Source organism: Schistocerca serialis, chromosome 10 (assembly GCF_023864345.2).
Source record: "Schistocerca serialis cubense isolate TAMUIC-IGC-003099 chromosome 10, iqSchSeri2.2, whole genome shotgun sequence".
Taxonomy (NCBI): Eukaryota; Metazoa; Arthropoda; class Insecta; order Orthoptera; family Acrididae; genus Schistocerca; species Schistocerca serialis.
Genome location: NC_064647.1, coordinates 124,197,684 through 124,221,542, shown reverse-complemented (window position 1 = coordinate 124,221,542; position 23,859 = coordinate 124,197,684). Strand labels below are relative to the sequence as shown.

The 23,859-nt window shown below is 44.5% G+C and overlaps 1 protein-coding gene across 1 annotated transcript in view; it reads right to left on the bottom strand.

The window, feature by feature from the left end:
* LOC126424911 (NPC intracellular cholesterol transporter 2 homolog a-like) overlaps nt 1-23,859 on the bottom strand; it is a 96,502-nt gene that overhangs the window by 33,075 nt on the left and 39,568 nt on the right. Inside the window, exon 3 of the mRNA XM_050087753.1 lies at nt 1,228-1,403. Within this exon, the coding sequence (XP_049943710.1) occupies nt 1,228-1,403 (176 nt within the window). The remainder of the gene's footprint in view (nt 1-1,227; nt 1,404-23,859) is intronic.

Sequence of the window (23,859 nt, the reverse complement as noted above, 5' to 3'; positions counted from 1 at the left end):
TTTGCTCCCCAAATAGCAAAACTCCTTTACTACTTTAAGCGTCTCATTTCCTAATCTAATTCCCTCAGCATCACCCGACTTAATTCGACTACATTCCATTATCGTCGTTTTGCTTTTGTTGATGTTCATCTTATACCCTCCTTTCAAGGCACTGTCCATTCCGTTCAACTGCTCTTCCAAGTCCTTTGCTGCCTCTGACAGAATTACAATGTCATCGGCGAACCTCAAAGTTTTTATTTCTTCTCCATGGATTTTAATACCTACTCCGAATTGGTCTTTTGTTTCCTTTACTGCTTGCTCAATATACAGATTGAATAGTATCGGGGAGAGGCTACAACCCTGTCTCACTCCCTTCCCAACCACTGCTTCCCTTTCATGTACCTCGACTCTAATAACTGCCAACTCCTTTCTGTACAAATTGTAAATAGCCTTTCGCTCCTTGTGTTTTACCCCTGCCAACTTCAGAATTTGAAAGAGAGTATTCCAGTCAACATTGTCAAAAGCTTTCTCTAAGTCTACAAATGCTAGAAACTTAGGTTTGCCTATCCTTAATCGAGCTTCTAAGATAAGTCGTAGGGTCAGTATTGCCTCACATGTTTCAACATTTCTACGGAATCCAAACTGATCTTCCCCGAGGTCGACTTCTACTAGCTTTTCCATTCGTCTGTAAAGAATTCGCGTTAGTATTTTGCAGCTGTGACTTATTGAACTGATAGTTCGGTAATTTTCACATCTGTGAACACCTGCTTTCTTTGGGAATGGAATTATTATATTCTTCGTGAAGTCTGAGGGTATTTCGCCTGTCTCATACATCTTGCTCACCAGATGGTAGAGTTTTGTCAGGACTAGCTCTCCCAAGGCTGTCAGTAGTTCTAATGGAATGTTTTCTACTCCCGGGGCCTTGTTTCGACTTAGGTCTTTCAGTGCTCTGTCAAACTCTTCACGCAGTATCATATCTCCCATTTCATCTTCATAGTAAGTGCGGTATTTTTGACAGCTCAAAATTGGATTATCTGTATTTAAAGGTGGTTTGTTTGTGCAAAAACCATTTCATAACTCTAACAAAAGCATAATTTATTTTCTCTGTGGATGATTCTTTGACCAGCTCGACAATGACGCTTGTATCATCTGTGAAAAGCGCTAATTTTCCCTTCTGATAGTTGGTTCTGTATGCAGAATAAAACTTTAAGGACATCCGACTGTTGAAATTATGCCCTTGTTGTTTACCCTTGGATACATCCTTTTGACGGAAACTGCGTCAGTGTAGTTGTAGCGATGCCCTGCTGCAAGTGGACACTCGAGCCCAGAACTGCCGCAGGCGTTCTTGTGAGCCAGTGGAAACGGAATGGGAAATTTCTCCACCACACCGAACACCAGAGGCTTCACAATGGAGACTTGATGGTCTGGAACCAAGAGACAGAAATTTTGCTGGATATTGCTAAGACTATGTGCAACAAAGTCATTTATAAAAGAGGCAGCTAGCCCGAAAAAAAAAATCATAAGCACTCAAAGACGTTTTCATCCCACCAAAGACGTACATACTTCATTTTCAACTACTGTAGTGTTACGACGCGTATGACTCAATGATTTCTGTTTGAAATATGACCATGTGCAGAGTTAGTCACCTACGTCGTTTACAAAACACTTCAAAAAATTATTTAAATTCTTTTAAAGTTCACTATAAAAGATTCTTGAACGAAACTGTAATTAAAACACCCTCAGTTGAGTCGTTTGTGCAAAATTACGTCACTCAGTCAAACTGGTTTGCGCAAACTTTTGAAATTTAGATGTCGTTTGTTTCTTCTTGAAAATTATATTCTTGCAAGTCATCTTATTTTTCTCGTATTAAAGTCAGACTGTAAAACCTTTAAGATTCAAAAATCGAAATCCAACTCTTCTGAAAATTAATATCTTTGAAAAATTCAGTAATAATTCTTCCTCAATGTAACTCTTCATAAATAATTCTCGAACACGTACTTAAGCTTTAGAGCATACACTGTTTTATTGTCTTCGTATATGCTACATACAGATGTGAACATCAGACTCGACAAAACAGAACTAAACAAAATACAATATGAACTAAAAACTTCTGTGACGTCATTACGATGGAAAATTAAAATTTTTTATTTATTTGAATGTTGGAGGTTCGACGCAACAACCCGGTCACAGCATCTTCTGCTGCTCTTTGGCCGCTGACCCGCGACGTCTAGTGGCCAGCAATTTTCTTTTTCTGGTTCCGGCAGTGAAGATGCTGTTTCCGCGAGTTGCGCTGCTCTCTCCAAACATGAAACATACAAAACAAAAATACAAAACTTCAAATATTTTACAAACATAACAAAATATTGCAAATATATAAACAAAACACTAAATTAAACTTATATTTACCTGCAAACTGAGCTGATCCTTGTGGATGGGTGACGCTTTAATTTCGCGTCCCATTATACTACACTGATTGGCATTAAAATTGTAAACCGTGAAGAGGGCATGCAATAAACGTCCAATTGGCATGTGTGATGCTTGCAGCGCCATACTGTACAAAGTAGGGGGCGAGATAGGCCATTGACATGGTAACAGACAAAGGTGTGGTGCAAAGTCTTGTGGGTGAAAAAAAAGAAAGATGGTATAAACTGGGAAAAGTACAGGGGTTGGATAAATATATACGAGGTGTGATTGGTAAGTGTTAAGAACGGATCCGCTACCGCTTACTGGTTTGCCAGGCAGGTACACGGAGGGTTGGGAGTGTCACATTGCCTTGTCCTTGAACACCTTCTGACAGGAAACTGCGTGTCCTTTATTCAGCTCGTTGCGGCAGCTGGTTGAGTGTGGGTCTGTTAGGGCTTGTTGCCGGATTCTGTCTGGGTGAAAATGGTCGTAAAAACGGAGCAATGATTTTGTGCAAAATTTTGTTTTAAAGCTGGGAAATCAGCTTCTGACACTTAGAGACTAATAAAAAAACTTTTGGAGATAATTGTATGAGCCAGTCAAATGTTTTTGTCTGGTTCAACACATTCAAAAATGGCCACGAATCATTAATAGATGAACTATGTTTCGGCCGTCCTTCCACCTCGAAAACGAATGAAAATGTTTTGAAAGTTTGCGACTTAGTGCGCTCTGCTCGTAAATTAGGAAGATGGCTGATGAACTTAATTTACGTTTCTATGCAGTTCAGTCAATTGTTACGGAAGATTTGAACATGCGCCGCGCGGGATTAGCCGAGCGGTTTAAGGCGCTGCAGTCATGGACTGTGCGGCTGCTCCCGGCGGAGGTTCGAGTCCTCCCTCGGGCATGGGTGTGCGCTTCAGTCTGGAACCGCGCGACCGCTACGGTCGCAAGTTCGAATCCTGCCTCGGGCATGGATGTGTGTGATGTCCTTAGGTTAGTTAGGTTTAAGTAGTTCTAAGTTCTGGGGGACTGATGACCTCAGATGTTAAGTCCCATAGTGCTCAGAGCCATTTGAACCATTTTTCCTTAGGATAACTTAGGTTAGGTACTGTGTAAGCTTAGGGACTGAAGACCTTAGCAGTTAAGTCCCATAAGATTTCACACACATTTGAACATTTTCTGAACATGCATCGAGTGTCCTCAAAATTCTTTCCAAAAGTGTTGTCAAGTGACCAGAGATAAAACCGACTTGAAGTGTGCCAAGAACTGATCGAACTAAAAATGGCCCAGATTTGTTAAATAGGGTAATTACAGGTGATGAAACGTGGGTATATGGATATGACACTGAAACAAAAGTTCAGACTTCGCAGTGGAAGACTCGAGGTTCACCACGACCGAGCAAAGCACGGCAAAGTCGGCCGAAGGTGAAGACAGTGTTGGTGATTTTTTTTCGATTCTACCGGTGTTGTGCATCATGAATTTACCCCTCGAGGACAGACAATTAACCATGAATACTACAAATGAGTCCTTGAGCGTCTGTGCGAAAAGGTGCGGAAGAAAACGTCAGCATTGTGGAGAGACAGGAGTTGGGTTGCTACACCATGACAACGCTCCGGTTCATCGTGCCTTCTCCATCGTTGAATTTTTGAGCAAATTCAAAATTGCTGTGCTTCGACAACCGCTGTATTCCCCTGATTTTGCCCCTAATGACTTCTACCTGTTTTCTAAACTGAAATTTTCAATGAAATGGAAGCGAATTGACTCGATGGAAGATATCCAGGCAAATACGGAGAGCGTCCTTAAGACGTCAAACGGACCGACTTGGAGCAGGAGAGGCATCAGACGATATTTTAATTTCCACCGTCTATACTTTTACAAATAAATTCATAAAACTTTGTCAACATGATCAAGAAGGATTCAGGATTCAAACTCATAGCAATGTAAGTTCAAAAGTATAATAAAATAAATTTTTCTGCTTGTGAAATTTGATCATTTTTTCACTTACTATTGGCTGCATTTGTTGCTATAGGTACACTTTAATTCACAAGTAAGACAGATTCTTCGATGAATTTTGCACAGCATACAAACCATACTTATGGGTGTATACAACTCTAGAATCTATTTAATTAATGAAAAAATGAATGAGCTGTTACATTTTAAACTTCATGTTTAGAAAAAACTCAAATTTAATGGTTAATTATCTCAATTTTTAGCACAGTTTTTAATAGATTGGAAAATTCTAGAGTTTCATATACCTGTAAGTACGGTTTGTACGCTGTGCAAAATTCATCGAAGAATCTCCCTTACTTCTGAAGAAAAGTGTACCTATAGCAACGAATGCAGCCAATAGTAAGTGAAATAATGATGACATTTCACATGTAAAAAAAGATTTGTTATATTTTTGAACTTCCACTGCTACGAGCGTGAATCATGAACCCTTCCTGGTCATGCTGACAAAGTTTTATGAATTTATTTGTAAAGGTATAGACAGTGGAAATTAAAATGTCCTGTGGTGACTCTCCTGCTCCAAGTCGGCCAGTTTGATGTCCTACCCCACTTAACACACTCCAGGAAAAAAATTTCCAGGAATGTTTCCAAAAGTGGAAACACCGTTGCAGTCGGTGTGTTCAGTGAGAAGGGAACTATTTTGAAGGAGATGCATTACAGTAACATGTAAGTACCACCGTTTGTACTGTTACAAGCCCACTCTTAAAACTTTCCAATCACACCTCATAGAAACACCAAAAAAACAGCGTACCACCACGTCTTACACGATGTAAGAAAACCCGTCGGCATTCGAAACAAGTTCCAGTCATTTCTGAAAGAATAAATACAGGTCCTGTATGGTTTTCAAACGAATTTTATTCCATTCTTGCCGCAAAATAGTAGCAATTTCAGGTACGGAATATCAGACCAGCTGTGTGGCTGGATTGAAGAGTTTTTAGCAAACAGAACACAGCATGTTGTTCTCAATGGAGAGACGTCTACAGACGTTAAAGTAACCTCTGGCGTGCCACAGGGGAGTGTTATGGGACCATTGCTTTTCACAATATATATAAATGAACTAGTAGATAGTGTCGGAAGTTCCATGTGGCTTTTCGCGAATGATGCTGTAGTATACAGAGAAGTTGCAGCATTAGACAACTGTAGCGAAATGCAGGAAGATCTGCAGCGGATAGGCACTTGGTACAGGGAGTGGCAACTGACCCTTAACATAGACAAATGTAATGTATTGCGAATACATAGAAAGAAGGATCCTTTATTGTACGATTATATGATAGCGAAACAAACGCTGGTTGCAGTTACTTCTGTAAAATATCTGAGAGTATGCGTGCGGAACGATATGAAGTGGAATGATCATATAAAATTAATTGCTGGTAAGGCGGGTACCAAGTTGTGATTCTTTGGGAGAGTCCTTAGAAAATGTAGTCCATCAACAAAGGAGGTGGCTTACAAAACACTCGTTTGACCTATACTTGAGTATTGCTCATCAGTGTGGGATCCGTACCAGATCGGGTTGACGGAGCAGATAGAGAAGATCCAAAGAAGAGCAGCGCATTTCGTCACAGGGTTATTTGGTAAGCGTGATAGAGTTACGGAGATGTTTAGCAAACTCAAGTGGCAGACTCTGCAAGAGAGGCGCTCTGCATCGCGGTGTAGCTTGCTGTCCAGGTTTCGAGAGCGTGCGTTTCTGGATGAGGTATCGAATATATTGCTTCCCCCTACTTATACCTCCCGAGCAGATCACGAATGTAAAATTAGAGAGATTCGAGCGCGCACGGAGGCTTTCAGGCAGTCGCTCTTCCCGCGAACTATACGCGACTGGAACAGGAAAGGGAGGTAATGGCAGTGGCACGTAAAGTGCCCTCCGCCACACCCCGTTGGGTGGTTTGCGGAGTATAAATGTAGATGTAGAGGTGGGTGGCAATCGCGCACCCTTCTCTCCAAAATAGGCCACAAAGACTGAATACCTCTCGGATCTGGTGTGTGTGGCGGCCAGAGAAGATGTGGTGATTGACCCTCGTGGTTAGAAAACCAGTTCTGGACGATGAGAGCTTTCGTCTCCGAACACAGCATCACCACCGGAGAACAAACACTGTACGAGGGACGTTCAATAACTAATGAAACACTTTTTTCTCGGCCAATTTCTGCTATAAAAATGCGAAATCCGTTGTGCGCCGTCGTGAAATATTTCTGCTGCAGCCCCTGTAGTATTATGAAGTTCCGATGGCGACGCTGTATGTAACCTACAAAATGGGATTGTAACGGAGATGCATTCCAAGCAGAGAGCTGTTATTTTCTTTTGGTGGAAAACCAGAGCATCGTCAATGTTCATAGGCGCTTGCAGAACGTCTACGGAGACCTGGCAGTGGACAAAAGCACGGCGACTCGTTGGGCGATGTGTGTCTCATCATCGCAACGAGGTTGTGCAAACCTGTCTGATCTCCCACGTGCCAGCCGGCAGCACACAGCTGTCGCTTCTGCAGTGTTGGAACGTGAGGACACACTCATTCGAGGTGAGGAACGGATCACAATCAATCACCTCGCTGCTCAAGTGGACGTCCCTGTCGTAGTGCTGACACACTCGTCCACCATTGCTGGCGCCCTACACATAGCACGACGTGGTCTCGTGGTCGGGTTCTCGCTTTCTGAGCATGGGATCCCGGGTTCGATTCCCGGCGGGGTCAGGGATTTTTCACCTGTCAACATGACTGGTCCCTTTTTTCACATGATATCTTGCTAACCATGGATGAAGGGTATCAGATGGATGCCATATTCCTTGACTTCCGGAAAGCGTTTGACTTGGTGCCCCACTGCAGACTCCTAACTAAGGTACGAGCATATGGGATTGGTTCCCAAGTATGTGAGTGGCTCGAAGACTTCTTAAGTAATAGAACCCAGTACGTTGTCCTCGATGGTGAGTGTTCATCGGAGGTGAGGGTATCATCTGGAGTGCACCAGGGAAGTGTGGTACGTCCGCTGTTGTTTTCTATCTACATAAATGATCTTTTGAATAGGGTGGATAGCAATGTGCGGCTGTTTGCTGATGATGCTGTGGTGTACGGGAAGGTGTCGTCGTTGAGTGACTGTAGGAGGATACAAGATGACTTGGACAGGATTTGTGATTGGTGTAAAGAATGGCAGCTAACTCTAAATATAGATAAATGTAAATTAATGCAGATGAATAGGAAAAAGAATCGTATAATTTTTGAATACTCCATTAGTAGTGTAGCGCTTGACACAGTCACGTCGATTAAATATTTGGGCGTAACACTACAGAGCGATATGAAGTGGGACAAACATGTAATGGCAGTTCTGGGGAAGGTGGATAGTCGAAGAGAGATTAGGGCTCGTACAGAGGCATATAGGCAGTCATTTTTCCCTCGTTCTGTTTGGGAGTGGAACAGGGAGTGAAGATGCTAGTTGTGGTACGAGGTACCCTCCGCCACGCACCGTCTGGTGGATTGCGGAGTATATATGTAGATGTAGATGTAGATGTATTTGTGTCGTCCTCATCATTTCATCACCATCCATGTAAGTGGCGAGATTGGACTGAGTAAAGGTTGGGAATTTGTATGTGCGCTGAAAACCGAGTAGTTGAGCGCCCCAAAAACCGAACATCGTCATCGTCATAGCACCACAACCACCATCGTCCAGCAGTTAGGTACACAAAGGTGTGTGCCCACTGGGATCATCGCCGACTAACAGAAGATCATAAAGAGCGACGAGCGACAAACTGTGCGGAATTTCTTGAGCATTATGAGGTTCCAGCGTCGACTAGTAGAGTGGTACCATGCGGGCATACAACCCCTCTCAGTAAGGTGGCATAAGATCGCCGCATTGAACTGATATCATGTTGAAAAACAGGGTTCTGTAGCCAGAAGAATGGGGAATAATTAGGTCTATTGGAGTCCTGATTACCCAACTTGCATTCAGAAATAAGCTTTGTACACTACTGGTCATTAAAACTGCTACACCACGAAGATGACGTGCTACAGACGCGAAATTGAACCGACAGGAAGCACATGTTTTTCAGAGCATTCACACAAGGTTGGCGCCCGTGGCGACACCTACAACGTGCTGACATGAGGAAAGTTTCCAACCGATTTCTCATACACAAACAGCAGTTGACCGGCGTTGCCTGGTGAAACGTTGTTGTGATGCCTCGTGTAAGGAGGAGAAATGCGTACCATAACGTCTCCAACTTTGATAAAGGTGGGATTGTAGCCTATCGCGATTGCGGTTTATCGTATCGCGACATTGATGCTCGAGTTGGTCGAGATCCAATGGCTGTTAGCTGAATATGGAATCGGTGGGTTCAGGAGGGTAATACGGAACGCCGTGCTGGATCCCAACGGCCTCGTATCACTAGCAGTCGAGATTACAGACATCTTATCTGCATGGCTGTAACGGATCGTGCAGCCACGTCTCGATTCCTGAGTCAACAGATGGGGACGTTTGCAAGACAACAATCATTTTCACGAACAGTTCGACGGCGTTTGCAGCAGCATGGACTATCAGCTCGGAGATCAGAGCTACGGTTACCCTCGACGCTGCATCACAGACAGGAGCGCCTGCGATGGTGTACTTAACGACGAACCTGGGTCGACGAATGGCAAAACGTCATTTTTCGGATGAATGACCCTTCACTCTATCCCTGCGAAACCCTAGATTTCAGCAGGATAATGCACGACCGCATGTGGCAGGTCCTGTACGGGCCTTTCTGGATACAGAAAATATTCGACTGCTGCCCTGGACAGCACATTCTCCAGATCTCTGACTAATTTAAAACGTCTGGTCAATCGTGGCCGAACGACTGGGTCTTCACAATACGCCAGTCTCTACTCTTGAACTGTGGTATCGTGTTGAAGCTAGATGGTCAGCTGCACCTGTACACGCCATCCAAGCTCTGTTTGACTCAATGCCCAGGCGTATCAAAGCCGTTATTACGGCCAGATATGGTTGTTCTGGGTACTGATTTATCAGGATCTATGCATCCAAATTGCGTGAAAATGTAATCACATGTCAGTTCTAGTATAATATATTTGTCCAATGAATACCCGTTTATCATCTGCATTTCTTCTTGGTATAGCAATTTTAATGGCCAGTAGTGTATTACTTATTGAACGCCCATAGTACCATGCGAGGGGTCTGATCTTCCAAAATGGTAACATAATCCTTGACAATAATGCAGCCTTGGAGATTAACCATGGTGACCATGGAGTAACACGATATGGCCGCCCAAATAATCACCTAATGCTCGCAATGTTTCACTATTGGGATGTAAACTCGGCCAGAAGATGAAAACAGTGTGAAATAAGATTCGTCCAACCAAGTGCCTTTATTCTATTATTCCATAGTCTAGGTTTTGTAGCTTTGTGCGCCACGTTCTCCAGTTACGGAACTTTGCATTACTGATGAGCGGTTTTAAACCATAGCTCGCCCTGCAGTTCCCAACTTCTGGAGCTCTCTTCGAGATGTTTTGGCAGGGTCCGCGAGTGCGACATTCAGTTCTGCAGTGACTTTGGAGCTGTCGTCCTTTTATTTTTCGTTACAGTCCTCATTAACGACCTCCGTCACGACGACCTAACACACACTATCGACTGCGTCGTGACTTGGTGAATAACATTTTCCTGCTTTCGCTGTTTGCGGTGTAAATCTTCGATAAGGGGACGCAGCGCCCCTTGAAACACCTAAAACTTGTTCGTCTCCCATGGTTGTGTAAACACCCACCACAAGTGCACCAACATGTTGCACGTTGGAACTCTCTTAGCTCCGACATGATGCACTCACAACTACACAGAACACTGTTCTGGCCACCACTGATGCTTGCAACGTGTAGAGGACGCTGCACAGGTGCTGTTCGTGCCCAAATATTAGTTTGCTTCATACACTTTGTGATAAAAAAGTATCCTGACACCCCCCCCCCCCTCCCCCGCCCCCCAAAACATACGTTTTTCATATTAGGTGCATTGTGCTGCCGCCTACTGCCAGGTACTCCATATCAGCGACCTCAGTAGTCACTAGACATTGTGACAGAGTAGAATTGTGCGCTCTACGGAACTAATGGACTTCGAACATGGTCAGGTGATTGGGTGTCACTTCTGTCATACGTCTGTACGCGATATTTCCACACTTCTAAACACCCCGTTCCGATGTGATAAAAAAACAATTCCAATTCCAATCCCAAAGAAAGCAGGTGTTGACAGATGTGAAAATTACCGAACTATCAGTTCAATAAGTCACAGATGCAAAATACTAACACGAATTCTTTACAGACGAATGGAAAAACTGGTAGAAGCCGATCTCGGGGAAGATAAGTTTGGATTTCGTAGAAATATTGGAACACGTGCGGCAATACTGACCTTACGACTTATCTTAGAAGAAAGATTAAGGATAGGCAAATATACGTTTCTAGCCTTTGTACACTTAGAGAAAGCGTTTGACAATGTTGACTGGAATACTCTCTTTCAAATTCTACTGGTGGCAGGGGTAAAATACAGGGAGCGAAAGGCTATTTACAATTTGTACAGAAACCAGATGGCAGTTATAAGAGTCGAGGGGCATAAAAGGGAAGCAGTGGTTGGGAAGGGAGTGAGACAAGGTTGTAGCCTCTCCCTGATGTTATTCAATCTGTATTTTGAGCAAGCAGAAAGGAAACAAAAGAAAAATTCGGAGTAGGTATTAAAATCCATGGAGAAGAAATAAAAACTTTGAGGTTCGCCGATGACATTGTAATTATATCAGAGACAGCAAAGGACTTGGAAGAGCAGTTGAGCGGAATGGACAGTGTCTTGAAAGGAGGATATAAGATGAACATCAACAAAAGCAAAACAAGGATAATGGAATGTAGTCTAATTAAGTCGGGTGATGCTGAGGGAATTAGATTAGGAAATGAGACATTTAAAGTAGTAAAGGAATTTTGCTATTTGGGGAGCAAAATAACTGATGATGGTCGAAGTAGAGAAGATATAAAATGTAGACTGGCAATGGCATGGAAAGCGTTTCTGAAGAAGAGGAATTTGTTAACATCGAGTATAGATTTAAGTGTCAGGAAGTCGTTTCTGAAAGTATTTGTATGGAGTGTAGCCATGTATGGAAATGAAACATGGACGATAAATTGTTTGGACAAGAAAAGAATAGAAGCTATCGAAATGTGGTGCTACAGAAGAATGCTGAAGATTAGATGGGTAGATCACATAACTAATGATGGAGTATTGAATAGAATTGGGGAGGAGTTTGTGGCACAACTTGACAAGAAGAAGGGACCGGTTAGTAGGACATGTTCTGAGGCATCAAGGGATCACAAATTTAGCATCGGAGGGCAGCGTGGAGGGTAAAAATCGCAGAGGGAGACCAAGAGATGAATACACTAAGCAGATTCAGAAGGATGTAGGTTGCAGTAGGTACTGGGAGATGATGAAGCATGCACAGGATAGGGTAGCATGGAGAGCTGCATCAAACCAGTCTCAGTACTAAAGACCACAGCAACAACAACAACAACAACAACAACAACAATAAAGTGCAAATATGAAGTGTCACCTACAGCGCGAAAGCGTACACGCCGACCTCGTCTGTTGACTGACAAAACCGCCAACAGTTGAAGAGGGTCGTAATGTGTAGTAGGCACACATCTATCCAGACCAACACACAGACATTCCAAACTGCAACTGAATACACTGCAAGTACTACGACAGTTTGGCGGGAGGTGAGAAAGCTTGAATTTCACGGTCGAGAGGCTGCTCAGACGCCACACATCACGCCCGTAAATGTCAGACTCCTCGCTTGGTGTAAGGAACGTAAACATTGGACGACTGAACACTGGGACAACGTCGTAGGGAACGACGAATCACGGTACACAATGTGGCGAGCCGATTGGAGGGTGTGTGTATGACGAATGACCGGTCAACGTGATCTACCAGCGTGTGTAGTGTGAACAGTAAAATTCGGAGGCTATGGTGTTATGGTGTAGTCGTGTTTTTCATGGAGGGAGCTTGCACCCATTGTTGTTTTGCGTGGCGCTATCACAGAACAGGCCTGCATTGATGTTTTAAGCACCTTCTTGCTTCCCACTGTTGAAGAGCAATTCGTGGATGGCGACTGCACCTTTCGACACAATCGAGCACCTGTTCGTAATGCACGGCCTGTGGAGGAGTGACTACATGGCAACAACATCTCTGTAATGGACTGGTCTGCACAGAGTCCTCACCTGAATTCTCTCGAACACCTTCGGGATGTTTTGGAACGCCGACTTTGTGCCAGGCCTCACCTATCGACATCGATACCTCTCCTCAGAGCAGTACTCCGTGAACAATAGGCTGTCATCCTCCAAGAATCATTCCAAGACCTGACAGAACGTATGCCCGCGAGAGTGGAAGCTGTCATCAAGGCTAAGGATGGGCCAACGCCATACAGAATTCCAGCATTGCCGATGGAGGGCGCCACGAACTTTTAAGTCGTTTTCAGCCAGGTGTCCGGATACTTTTGATCATATCGTGTAAGTTCGTATAGCTTTTGTTTTGCATGTCGGTATTTCGATTGCCGTGGGTTTATTTATCCATTGTCTTTTTATTTGCAGTTTAGTGTTGCTATTTGACTTGACAAATGGTCATTTTGTCATTCGGAAATAGTGGAGCTGTGTACACTAGAAAATTGAGGGACAAGTGAAGAAATCTTAACACTTCCGACATATTCTGTTTGAGTTCAATAGAGGGGTGACAGCAGCGGAGGCAGCTGGAAACACTTGCACCGTGTGTGGGGATAATGCCATTGGATAGAGAAAGGCAAGAAAATGGTTTTCTCGTTTTAAGGAGGGTCGTTTTGACATTATTGACTCACAACGTTCACCTAAGATCTTCAGAGTTCGATGAAGATCATTTAAAAGCATTAATACACGTCAGTGTACGAGAAATGTCAAATGTGATGAACTGTGATCATCGCACCATTGTGCGGCATTTGCCTGCAATGGCGAAGGTTCAAAAAGCAGATGTGTGGATCTCGCATGCTCTAAGCCAAAATCACGAAATTCAGTGATTGATTATACGTACATCTCTGCTTGCTAGTCATCAACTGGCTCGTGAAAACTACCTACCATTACTATCCTGCATCCCTACTGTTGACGACAAATGGTGTCTTTGTGCTAACGTAAGGTAAAGAAAGGAATACACTCCTGGAAATGGAAAAAAGAACACATTGACACCGGTGTGTCAGACCCACCATACTTGCTCCGGACACTGCGAGAGGGCTGTACAAGCAATGATCACACGCACGGCACAGCGGACACACCAGGAACCGCGGTGTTGGCCGTCGAATGGCGCTAGCTGCGCAGCATTTGTGCACCGCCGCCGTCAGTGTCAGCCAGTTTGCCGTGGCATACGGAGCTCCATCGCAGTCTTTAACACTGGTAGCATGCCGCGACAGCGTGGACGTGAACCATATATGTTGACGGACTTTGAGCGAGGGCATATAGTGGGCATGCGGGAGGCCGGGTGGACGAACCGCCGAATTGCTCAACACGTGGGGCGTGAGGTCTCCACAGTACATCGATGTTGTCGCCAGTGGTCGGCGGAAGGTGCACGTGCCCGTCGACCTGGGACCGGACCGCAGCGACGCACGGATGCACGCCAAGACCGTAGGATCCCACGCAGTGCCGTAGGGGACCGCACCGCCACTTCCCAGCAAATTAGGGACACTGTTGCTCCTGGGGTATCGGCGAGGACCATTCGCAACCGTCTCCATGAAGCTGGGCTACGGTCCCGCACACCGTTAGGCCGTCTTCCGCTCACGCCCCTACATCGTGCAGCCCGCCTCCAGTGGTGTCGCGACAGGCGTGAATGGAGGGACGAATGGAGACGTGTCGTCTTCAGCGATGAGAGTCGCTTCTGCCTTGGTGCCAATGATGGTCGTATGCGTGTTTGGCGCCGTGCACGTGAGCGCCACAATCAGGACTGCATATGACCGAGGCACACAGGGCCAACACCCGGCATCATGGTGTGGGGAGCGATCTCCTACACTGGCCGTACACCACTGGTGATCGTCGAGGGGACACTGAATAGTGCACGGTACATCCAAACCGTCATCGAACCCATCGTTCTACCATTCCTAGACCGGCAAGGGAACTTGCTGTTCCAACAGGACAATGCACGTCCGCATGTATCCCGTGCCACCCAACGTGCTCTAGAAGGTGTAAGTCAACTACCCTGGCCAGCAAGATCTCCGGATCTGTCCCCCATTGAGCATGTTTGGGACTGGATGAAGCGTCGTCTCACGCGTTCTGCACGTCCAGCACGAACGCTGGTCCAACTGAGGCGCCAGGTGGAAATGGCATGGCAAGCCGTTCCACAGGACTACATCCAGCATCTCTACGATCGTCTCCATGGGAGAATAGCAGCCTGCATTGCTGCGAAAGGTGGATATACACTGTACTAGTGCCGACATTGTGCATGCTCTGTTGCCTGTGTCTATGTGGCTGTGGTTCTGTCAGTGTGATCATGTGATGTATCTGACCCCAGGAATGTGTCAATAAAGTTTCCCCTTCCTGGGACAATGAATTCACGGTGTTCTTATTTCAATTTCCAGGAGTGTAGATGAGCCCAGAAAAAGGAGCAACTCTCTGTACAAAGACCTGTACGCAGCCAAAAGATAATGTGATGCACCTCGGGGAAGAGACACGGTGTGCTGTACTACGAATTGCCTGCCCGAGGTGCAACCATCGCCGCTGACTTTCATTGTCAACAACTGAGATGTCTTGCAGACGCAGTCCAAGAACAAATAGCAGGAAGACTGCGTGAGGTGATACTACTCCACGGTAACTCCAGTCCGCATTGTGCTGGGCAGACAAAAACACTATACAGGGGGTGAGTTGGGAAGTCATGCCGTACGCACTTGTTCACCTGATGTTCCGCCGTCGGATTTCACCTCTATCGAACAGCCTCCAAGGAACATCCTTGCCAGATGAGAATGTGCTCTGAACATATCTCGACGATTATCTCGCCTCGAACCACGTGACTTCTAAAGTCACGGTATCGTAAAGTTACCCCAGCGTTGGCAGACTGTTGTCAATAGTGAAGGAGAATATACGCTGAAGAGCCAAAGAAACTGGTACACTTGCCCAATATCGTGTAGGCCTCTCGCGAGCTCACAGAAATGCCGCAGCACGACGTGGCATGGACTCCACTAATGTCTGACTGAAGTAGTGCTAGAGGAAACTGACACCATGAGTCCTCCAGGGCTGTCCATAAATCTCAGATATGCTCAGTAATGATTATGTCTGGGAAGTTTGGTGTCCAGCGGAAGTGTTGAAACTCAGAAGAGGGTTCCTGGAGCCACTCTGTAGCAATTATGGATGTGTGCGGTGTCGCATTGTCCTATTGGAATTGCTCTAGTTCGTCGCAATGAATGGATGCAGGTGATCAGACAGGATGCTTACGAACATGTCACCTGTCAGAGTCTTATCTAGGAGTATCAGGGGTCCATATCAGTCTAACTGCATATGTCCCACACGATTACAGAGCCTGCACCAGCTTGAACAGTTCCCTGCTGACGTTCAGGGTCTATGGATTCATGAGGTTGTCTCCATACCCGTACACGTCCATCCGCTCGATACAATTTGAAACGAGACTCGTCCGACCAAGCAAAATGTTTGCAGTCATCAACAGTCCAATGTCGGTGTTGACGGGCCCAGACGAGGCGTAAAGCCTTGTGTCGTGCAGTCATCAAGGGTACACGAGTGTGCCTTCGGCTCCGAAATCCCATACCGATCATGGTTCACACGCTGACACTTTTTGATTGACGAGCATTGAAATCTGCAGCAATTTGAGAAAGGGTTGCTCTTCAGTCACGTTGAACGATTCTCTTCAGTCGTCGTTGGTTCCGTTCTTGCAGGATCTTTTTCCGGCCGCAGCAGATCTGATGTTTTGTCGCATTCCTGATATTCACGGTACAGTCGTGAAATGGTTGTATGGAAAAATCTCACTTCATCGCTACCTTGGAGATGCTGTGTCCCATCGCTCTTGTGGCCACTATAACACCACGTTCAGACTCACTTAAATCTTGATAACCTGCGATTGTAGCAGCAGTAACCGATCTAACAACTGCGCCAGACATTTGCTGTCTTATATAGGCGTTGCTCACTGCAGCGTCATGTTTGCCTATTTACATATCTTTCTATTTGAATATGCATGCCTATACCAGTTTCTTTGGCGCTTCAGTGTATAATGATTCTTCCACATCATTACGATATATCATGCAAATGATACATGGAACATGAAACTAACTAATTAACTAACTTACTATTGGTATGTAACGAAGCGTGGTATACGCCTGAAAACCTCAAAATGAAATTCAAAAGTAAAATCAAGCAGATGATGAAAGTAGACAGACATACCAGTTCTTACAAAGAAGAAGACAGCAACCAGCCACTATAATAGTGGCTGGTTGTCTTCTTCTTTGTAAGAATCAGCCTACGTTAATTGTACACAGCCACGGTCTCACTATGTCAGTTTTAGACAAAATAGCATACCAGTTCTGCTATCTCTGGTCATTCCTGAAAAACTGGCAGGAGTTACTGGCGAAGAATATTCCGCGAAAAGAAGCAAATAGGATACTGTTGGAAAGGTAGGCCTACATGTTACATAGGTTAGGCTATAATTACTTTAAAAATATGTTTACATACATGTTAAAGCAAAATACCCATTTTATAGAATCTTAAGCGATTGAGACCATTCCCTTAACCACATTTACAGCCTTCCACAACGCTGGAAGATGTTTAAAAATTATCTTTTTCTTTTTTTTAACGTTGTAAATTGCTATAGTGGACAAACACTGAGTGATGATGCATCATAAGTAAGGTTTCAAAGTGAGAAGATGTGTAAACTACAGTTAGACTATTGCACTGACAATGTAATAAAACAAGAACTCTATTCTGCATGGAGGTATACCCCTGTGCAGTTTTGTTTCTTTGACATTTCAGTAAGCGTTCTCTTTGTTGATATGCACAAGATTTGATAGCATGCCTTGTTTCTTTTCTCATTGCACACGTTTATGGGCTAACAGAGAACACGTAGGTAAGTTTTTTTGCAATCGTGAATATCAAATGTGTGCTTACGAGTTGAAATCTGAAATTATAACGAACAATAATCAGTAAGAGTAAGCAAACAAGCAATGGTTTCGATGTTCCTGCTTCATTTGCTATCGATACGAACATAGTAAAATTGAAAAAAAATACATTACCAAAGCATGCTTTTGATATCACATCCTTCTCTTCTAGGTTATTCGAGACATTTCAACAAAAAACAAGCGACTTTAACGAGGCCAAATGTGTCGTATTACCCCATCAAATACAGATTGAAGAACAGAAAAACGTTCAAAATTTCGTTTCTTACACCGTGTTATGCACGTAAGCACTGTAGTTTTCGGTATTTAAAACAGCTGATGCGTGCGCTTGACAGAAATAAAGAACAAGAAGCAATCGCAAACAATAGTCTGCTAATGTTTTGTCCTATTTAAGATGGCGGCAAGCCCCGCCCACACTGGCTTCAAAACAATGTACAGCGTAACTATATTGCACCATCTCCCTTTTTTTTTTTTACATCCGTGCTATCGCTGGTTTATAATAAAATTATAGCTGTTACTGTTACAATCGGAACTCTCGTAAAAACTGACAAGTTGGCATTTAATGTTTGAGATATTTTGTTAAGTCGGTACTTAACGTAAGTAAGATTAATGGCAGCTACGGTAAATATTTAATACGTGTGTTGATGTAGTAATTAGTTTTTCGTAGTAATTTGACGCGCTCCGCTGTAGATCATCTTACCGGCCGATGGCATTTTTTTGAGATAACCAGCTGCAGCAGCAGTTATCTCGAATCGTGAAGTTACTCAAAGAGGTGGAAATAGTAAATATTTTAACTGATAACGTCACAGTAAGCGTGACATTACGTGTATAAAATTCACGTAAGAGTTACTGGATAGCTGATTTGCTTGGTAGCGTGCTGTTAGAGGTCGTGTTTGGATGTCATTTTAAAATGACTGGGCACAAAGTTTGGTCAGTTCACCTTTGCTATCAGGGATAACGTAAGCGCTGACGAGTAATAACTTTTCACCAATTCCCACGTGTAGTAATATCGATGACAAGCACAGTAAATTGGTTTTGGAGTAGCTGGCATTTTTTGCACGTGCTAGTGGCATACGCCTAAATTCTTCTGAAATACAATAGCAGATGCGTTATTTGCACTCAGCCACTAGAACGAATATGTAATTAAGAATCCTAGCTTAAAATTTATTGGGGGGCGAAGTGTGGCTAATCGTAAAGGTAGGCCTGTGTCATTGGACAGGCTACTCTGTATATAGAAAGAAGTGACAATACAATTCCCCGAAAGAACGGAGTTCACAACCAACTTTATACCACGCATATATAGTAAATCAACATTTGCAGGCCGGCCGCGGTGGCCGAGCGGTTCTAGGCGCTTCATTCCGGAACCGCGCGGCTGCTATGGTCGCAGGTTCGAATCCTGCCTCGGGCATGGATGTGTGTGATGACCTTAGGTTAGTTAGGTTTAAGTAGTTCTAAGTTCTAGGGGACTGATGACCTCAGATGTTAAGTCCCATAGCGCTCAGAGCCCAACATTTGCAGTCACTTCAGTACAACAATTAGTTTCAACACTTTAATCAAATGCACAGACACTAGCCGCTGCATCTATAGTATTATCCACCTACTGGTCAACTTTATAGTGTGTTACCCAGACCACCACCAATTATTATAGTAGTGTTTGAACTGTAGAAATAGTAACTACATCATGTACTTCACAGTCTCCTCTAAATTTTCAGTCTTCTGCGTGCTTCTCTGTAACCTCTTCCAAGCAGTTCGTTACACGATCAACCAGAACTTCATCCGCCTATGAACTATGCCACTCCAATGAAGTCATAGCTACAGATGTAAAAAGAATATTTCATAATGATCCCACCAACTATAAAAACCAACCAAAAATGAGGAAATAATATGCCTATTACATTCAAGTGTGTGCATAAACTGTTTTCCGTCATGAAGAGTTTATAGCAAATTCGTCATAGTTACAGTACACGTGATTTCGCACCGAGTGATTAATTGTCAAGCCTGACCTACTAAGGCTGTAGTAAAAGTATCTGATCTTAATGGTAACCATCAAATTTCCAATACATGCATCACACAATGACGGTAGATACGTGTCACAATGTACATATGCTCGTTATACAAGTGAGAATCAGCTTCAGCTGGATTATGAATTGTATAGTGAGACTGAACCAGTAATTTCGAAACTAGCCACCAAAATAAACGTACTGCAAACGTGACAGATTTCTGATAAACGTCTCTAAATAAAAGGGTTGCTGATCCTACTTTTGACTGTTGAAACTGCGCAAATGTTTTTGACATGTTGCTTATTTTCATTAATCTTCCTACATGTGCAATATCAGCGAAAATAAATTTGTATTATCTCAGTGACTTATACACTCCTGGAAATTGAAATAAGAACACCGTGAATTCATTGTCCCAGGAAGGGGAAACTTCATTGACACATTCCTGGGGTCAGATACATCACATGATCACACTGACAGAACCACAGGCACATAGACACAGGCAACAGAGCATGCACAATGTCGGCACTAGTACAGTGTATATCCACCTTTCGCAGCAATGCAGGCTGCTTCTCCCATGGAGACGATCGTAGAGATGCTGGATGTGGTCCTGTGGAACGGCTTGCCATGCCATTTCCACCTGGCGCCTCAGTTGGACCAGCGTTCGTGCTGGACGTGCAGAACGCGTGAGACGACGCTTCATCCAGTCCCAAACATGCTCAATGGGGGACAGATCCGGAGATCTTGCTGTCCAAGGTAGTTGACTTACACCTTCTAGAGCACGTTGGGTGGCACGGGATACATGCGGACGTGCATTGTCCTGTTGGAACAGCAAGTTCCCTTGCCGGACTAGGAATGGTAGAACGATGGGTTCGATGACGGTTTGGATGTACCGTGCACTATTCAGTGTCCCCTCGACGATCACCAGTGGTGTACGGCCAGTGTAGGAGATCGCTCCCCACACCATGATGCCGGGTGTTGGCCCTGTGTGCCTCAGTCGTATGCAGTCCTGATTGTGGCGCTCACCTGCACGGCGCCAAACACGCATACGACCATCATTGGCACCAAGGCAGAAGCGACTCTCATCGCTGAAGACGACACGTCTCCATTCGTCCCTCCATTCACGCCTGTCGCGACACCACTGGAGGCGGGCTGCACGATGTTGGGGCGTGAGCGGAAGACGGCCTAACGGTGTGCGGGACCGTAGCCCAGCTTCATGGAGACGGTTGCGAATGGTCCTCGCCGATACCCCAGGAGCAACAGTGTCCCTAATTTGCTGGGAAGTGGCGGTGCGGTCCCCTACGGCACTGCGTAGGATCCTACGGTCTTGGCGTGCATCCGTGCGTCGCTGCGGTCCGGTCCCAGGTCGACGGGCACGTGCACCTTCCGCCGACCACTGGCGACAACATCGATGTACTGTGGAGACCTCACGCCCCACGTGTTGAGCAATTCGGCGGTACGTCCACCCGGCCTCCCGCATGCCCACTATATGCCCTCGCTCAAAGTCCGTCAACTGCACATGCGGTTCACGTCCACGCTGTCGCGGCATGCTACCAGTGTTAAAGACTGCGATGGAGCTCCGTATGCCACGGCAAACTGGCTGACACTGACGGCGGCGGTGCACAAATGCTGCGCAGCTAGCGCCATTCGACGGCCAACACCGCGGTTCCTGGTGTGTCCGCTGTGCCGTGCGTGTGATCATTGCTTGTACAGCCCTCTCGCAGTGTCAGGAGCAAGTATGGTGGGTCTGACACACCGGTGTCAATGTGTTCTTTTTTCCATTTCCAGGAGTGTATTTTAGGGATAATTTGTGAAACTATATTATCTGCAAGAAGAATTTCACAGCACATAATCAGTAAGACTGGGTGTAACCTGGAGCTGAATTCAGTCAGTCTATTTGCATACATGTACGGCGCGAAATAATACTACCTATATATATGCTTACAAGAGACTCCCGTATTGATTTTGTACTTTATAATGTCGCTAATTTTACTGTGAACTTATATGTCGCTTGTATCAAAAGACTTCAGAAACGCAAATCCATAGGTCACAAGCGCTATTTGAACACAAAAGCAGTTCTGAAGACGAATGCCTTAAAGAGTATCGGTGAACATTCATACCAATACTCACTTGTTCACTGATATCTCAAGCTTACCAGCTTACGAACATAAAAACCGTACATATTGCGAATATATTAATACAAGTACAATCAATTGTTTGCGGTAAATAAAGTAATAACAGCATTTACGACGAATGGTCTACACACAAAGTCTATTCACTTAAAGTGTTAAGAAGTGCTCATCCCGCAAGGTATGAAGAACTTCTGCGAGATTTGGAGTGGTGAAAGTGTAGCTGTGTAGGCGAGTCATGAGCAGTACCTTGGTAGTCGGTAGAACACGTGCACGAGAATTGCAAAGGTTCCGCATTCGAGTCCCAGTCCAGCACATCTTAAATCACTTTTAGACGGACGAACGCTTTGGTACGGCAACAAATCCTACGAAAGTGTTCGATTTCTCTGAAGCCTCGGTACCATTATCAAGGTAACGGTATAACCACCTCTCTGATGCCATTTACATTTCATAAAGTCAAACTCAGCTTCACTTAGCAGATCCTCACATTTCTTTCACTGATAAATGAGAAGGTTTCCTATTACCTAAACGCAAACTATTCAGAGTTGCGAAACAATTTGATTTTCCGAGGGAAAGATGTGATGTCTCCGGGCGAAATTAATTGGACTCAGTAGAGGTCATGTTGAGAACGAGTATGTAGTCTTTCTGCAAACCGATGACATTGTAACTTCGGAACCAAAATCAAGTCCAAATCCGAAAGCAGGGTCGCCAATGAAGTGCAATGATTTGCACCGAAACCACGTTTATGATGGATCTAACGTACTGGCAGAACAGAACTGCCTGCTGGAGAGTGCTGATATTAATACAGACATCGAATATTCCAGAATCTGCACACATTATAAACATAAGAAATATCGAGAAACTTATAGAAATGATAAATAAAAAAAAACATATATGAGAAGCACAGCACGCCAGCCAATGGCACTAGTTGCTACTCAACATTGCATGCAGCACACATCGCGACAATATTTAGCACTTGTATGAAAAACTTCTACCCGTCCTCGTAGAAAGAAATGCCTGTTTCCAGAACAGTGTCGAGGTCATTGCTTGACCAAATGAACCTTGAGCACCTCCTCCCTGATATCATGCACACACAGCAACGTCCGCACTCCGAATTTAGAACCTGTCTTGTTGACCGATTCTATTTGGGCAGCTGACTCCCTGGTCGATATCAAATACCGTCCACGGCTCCCTATCAGCTTACACAGCTGCGTGCTTCTGGACCTAGGATAATAATAGAATACACTTTGCTTTGCCATGCAAACGACATTTGCCACTGCCCTTATTTTTTTTGGATCCTATTTCGATACAGTACATTCCGTAATTAATCTTCTTTGTTATTACCATCCTCAGAAATTTGATATCCACTTCGGTTATAGTCCTCTCCCGGTTTTGTTCAGCAGTACGCATCTGATCTGTAATTTCGTCTACCCACCTCCCATTAGGACGTCGTTAATCTCTTGGAATCCAGCAAAGAACTGCCATATACATCTACATAGACACTGCTCATCAGAAGGTTAGAATAGTGTCGTAAAATGTAGTGTACGATACTAGAAGTCTCACTGATCTAGGCGCTTCACGCATTATCCAGTTAGAGCCCATACACTGGATGGTGTTTGCTACTCGCTTGCTTTATGACCGTTTCCCATTCATGTAAACATACCGCTACCGCAGTGGCACGTCGCTAACAGCCTGGTATCAACAACAACTTCATTCAGTTTGTGTTCAGCACTGCAGTAACATGTCATGTGGAAGCGTACAACACTTTCCTAGAGTCAGGATAGTGGCTTTACTTTCAGCAGGTCATACATAGCAAGATGTTGCCGATTGGTTACATGTCACTCAAAGTGGAGTGTCTAAGATGTGGAGAAAGTACGGAGAGATAAATAGACCTCGTATGACAACACCAATGCACGATCGTTTCCTCCAGTTACTGGCTCGCAGACATCCAACATCACCTGCCAGAAATATTGGAAATGATTTCTCCTGGGCAACAGGGATTCGCATCTCAGACCAAACAATGCATAGAAGATTGCATCAGGGTGGTCTTCATTCCAGAAGACCAATGCGAAATTCTGCACTGAAGCAATGGAACCGACCCAGTCGAAGGCCCTGAGCTCTTGCACATCAACACTGGACCAATACAGATTGGAGTAATGCCATTTTTGCTAACGAGACGATGAATGTTTGGCGATCGGACACTGGTCGTGTTACGATTTTGAGAAGCGCTTGACGGC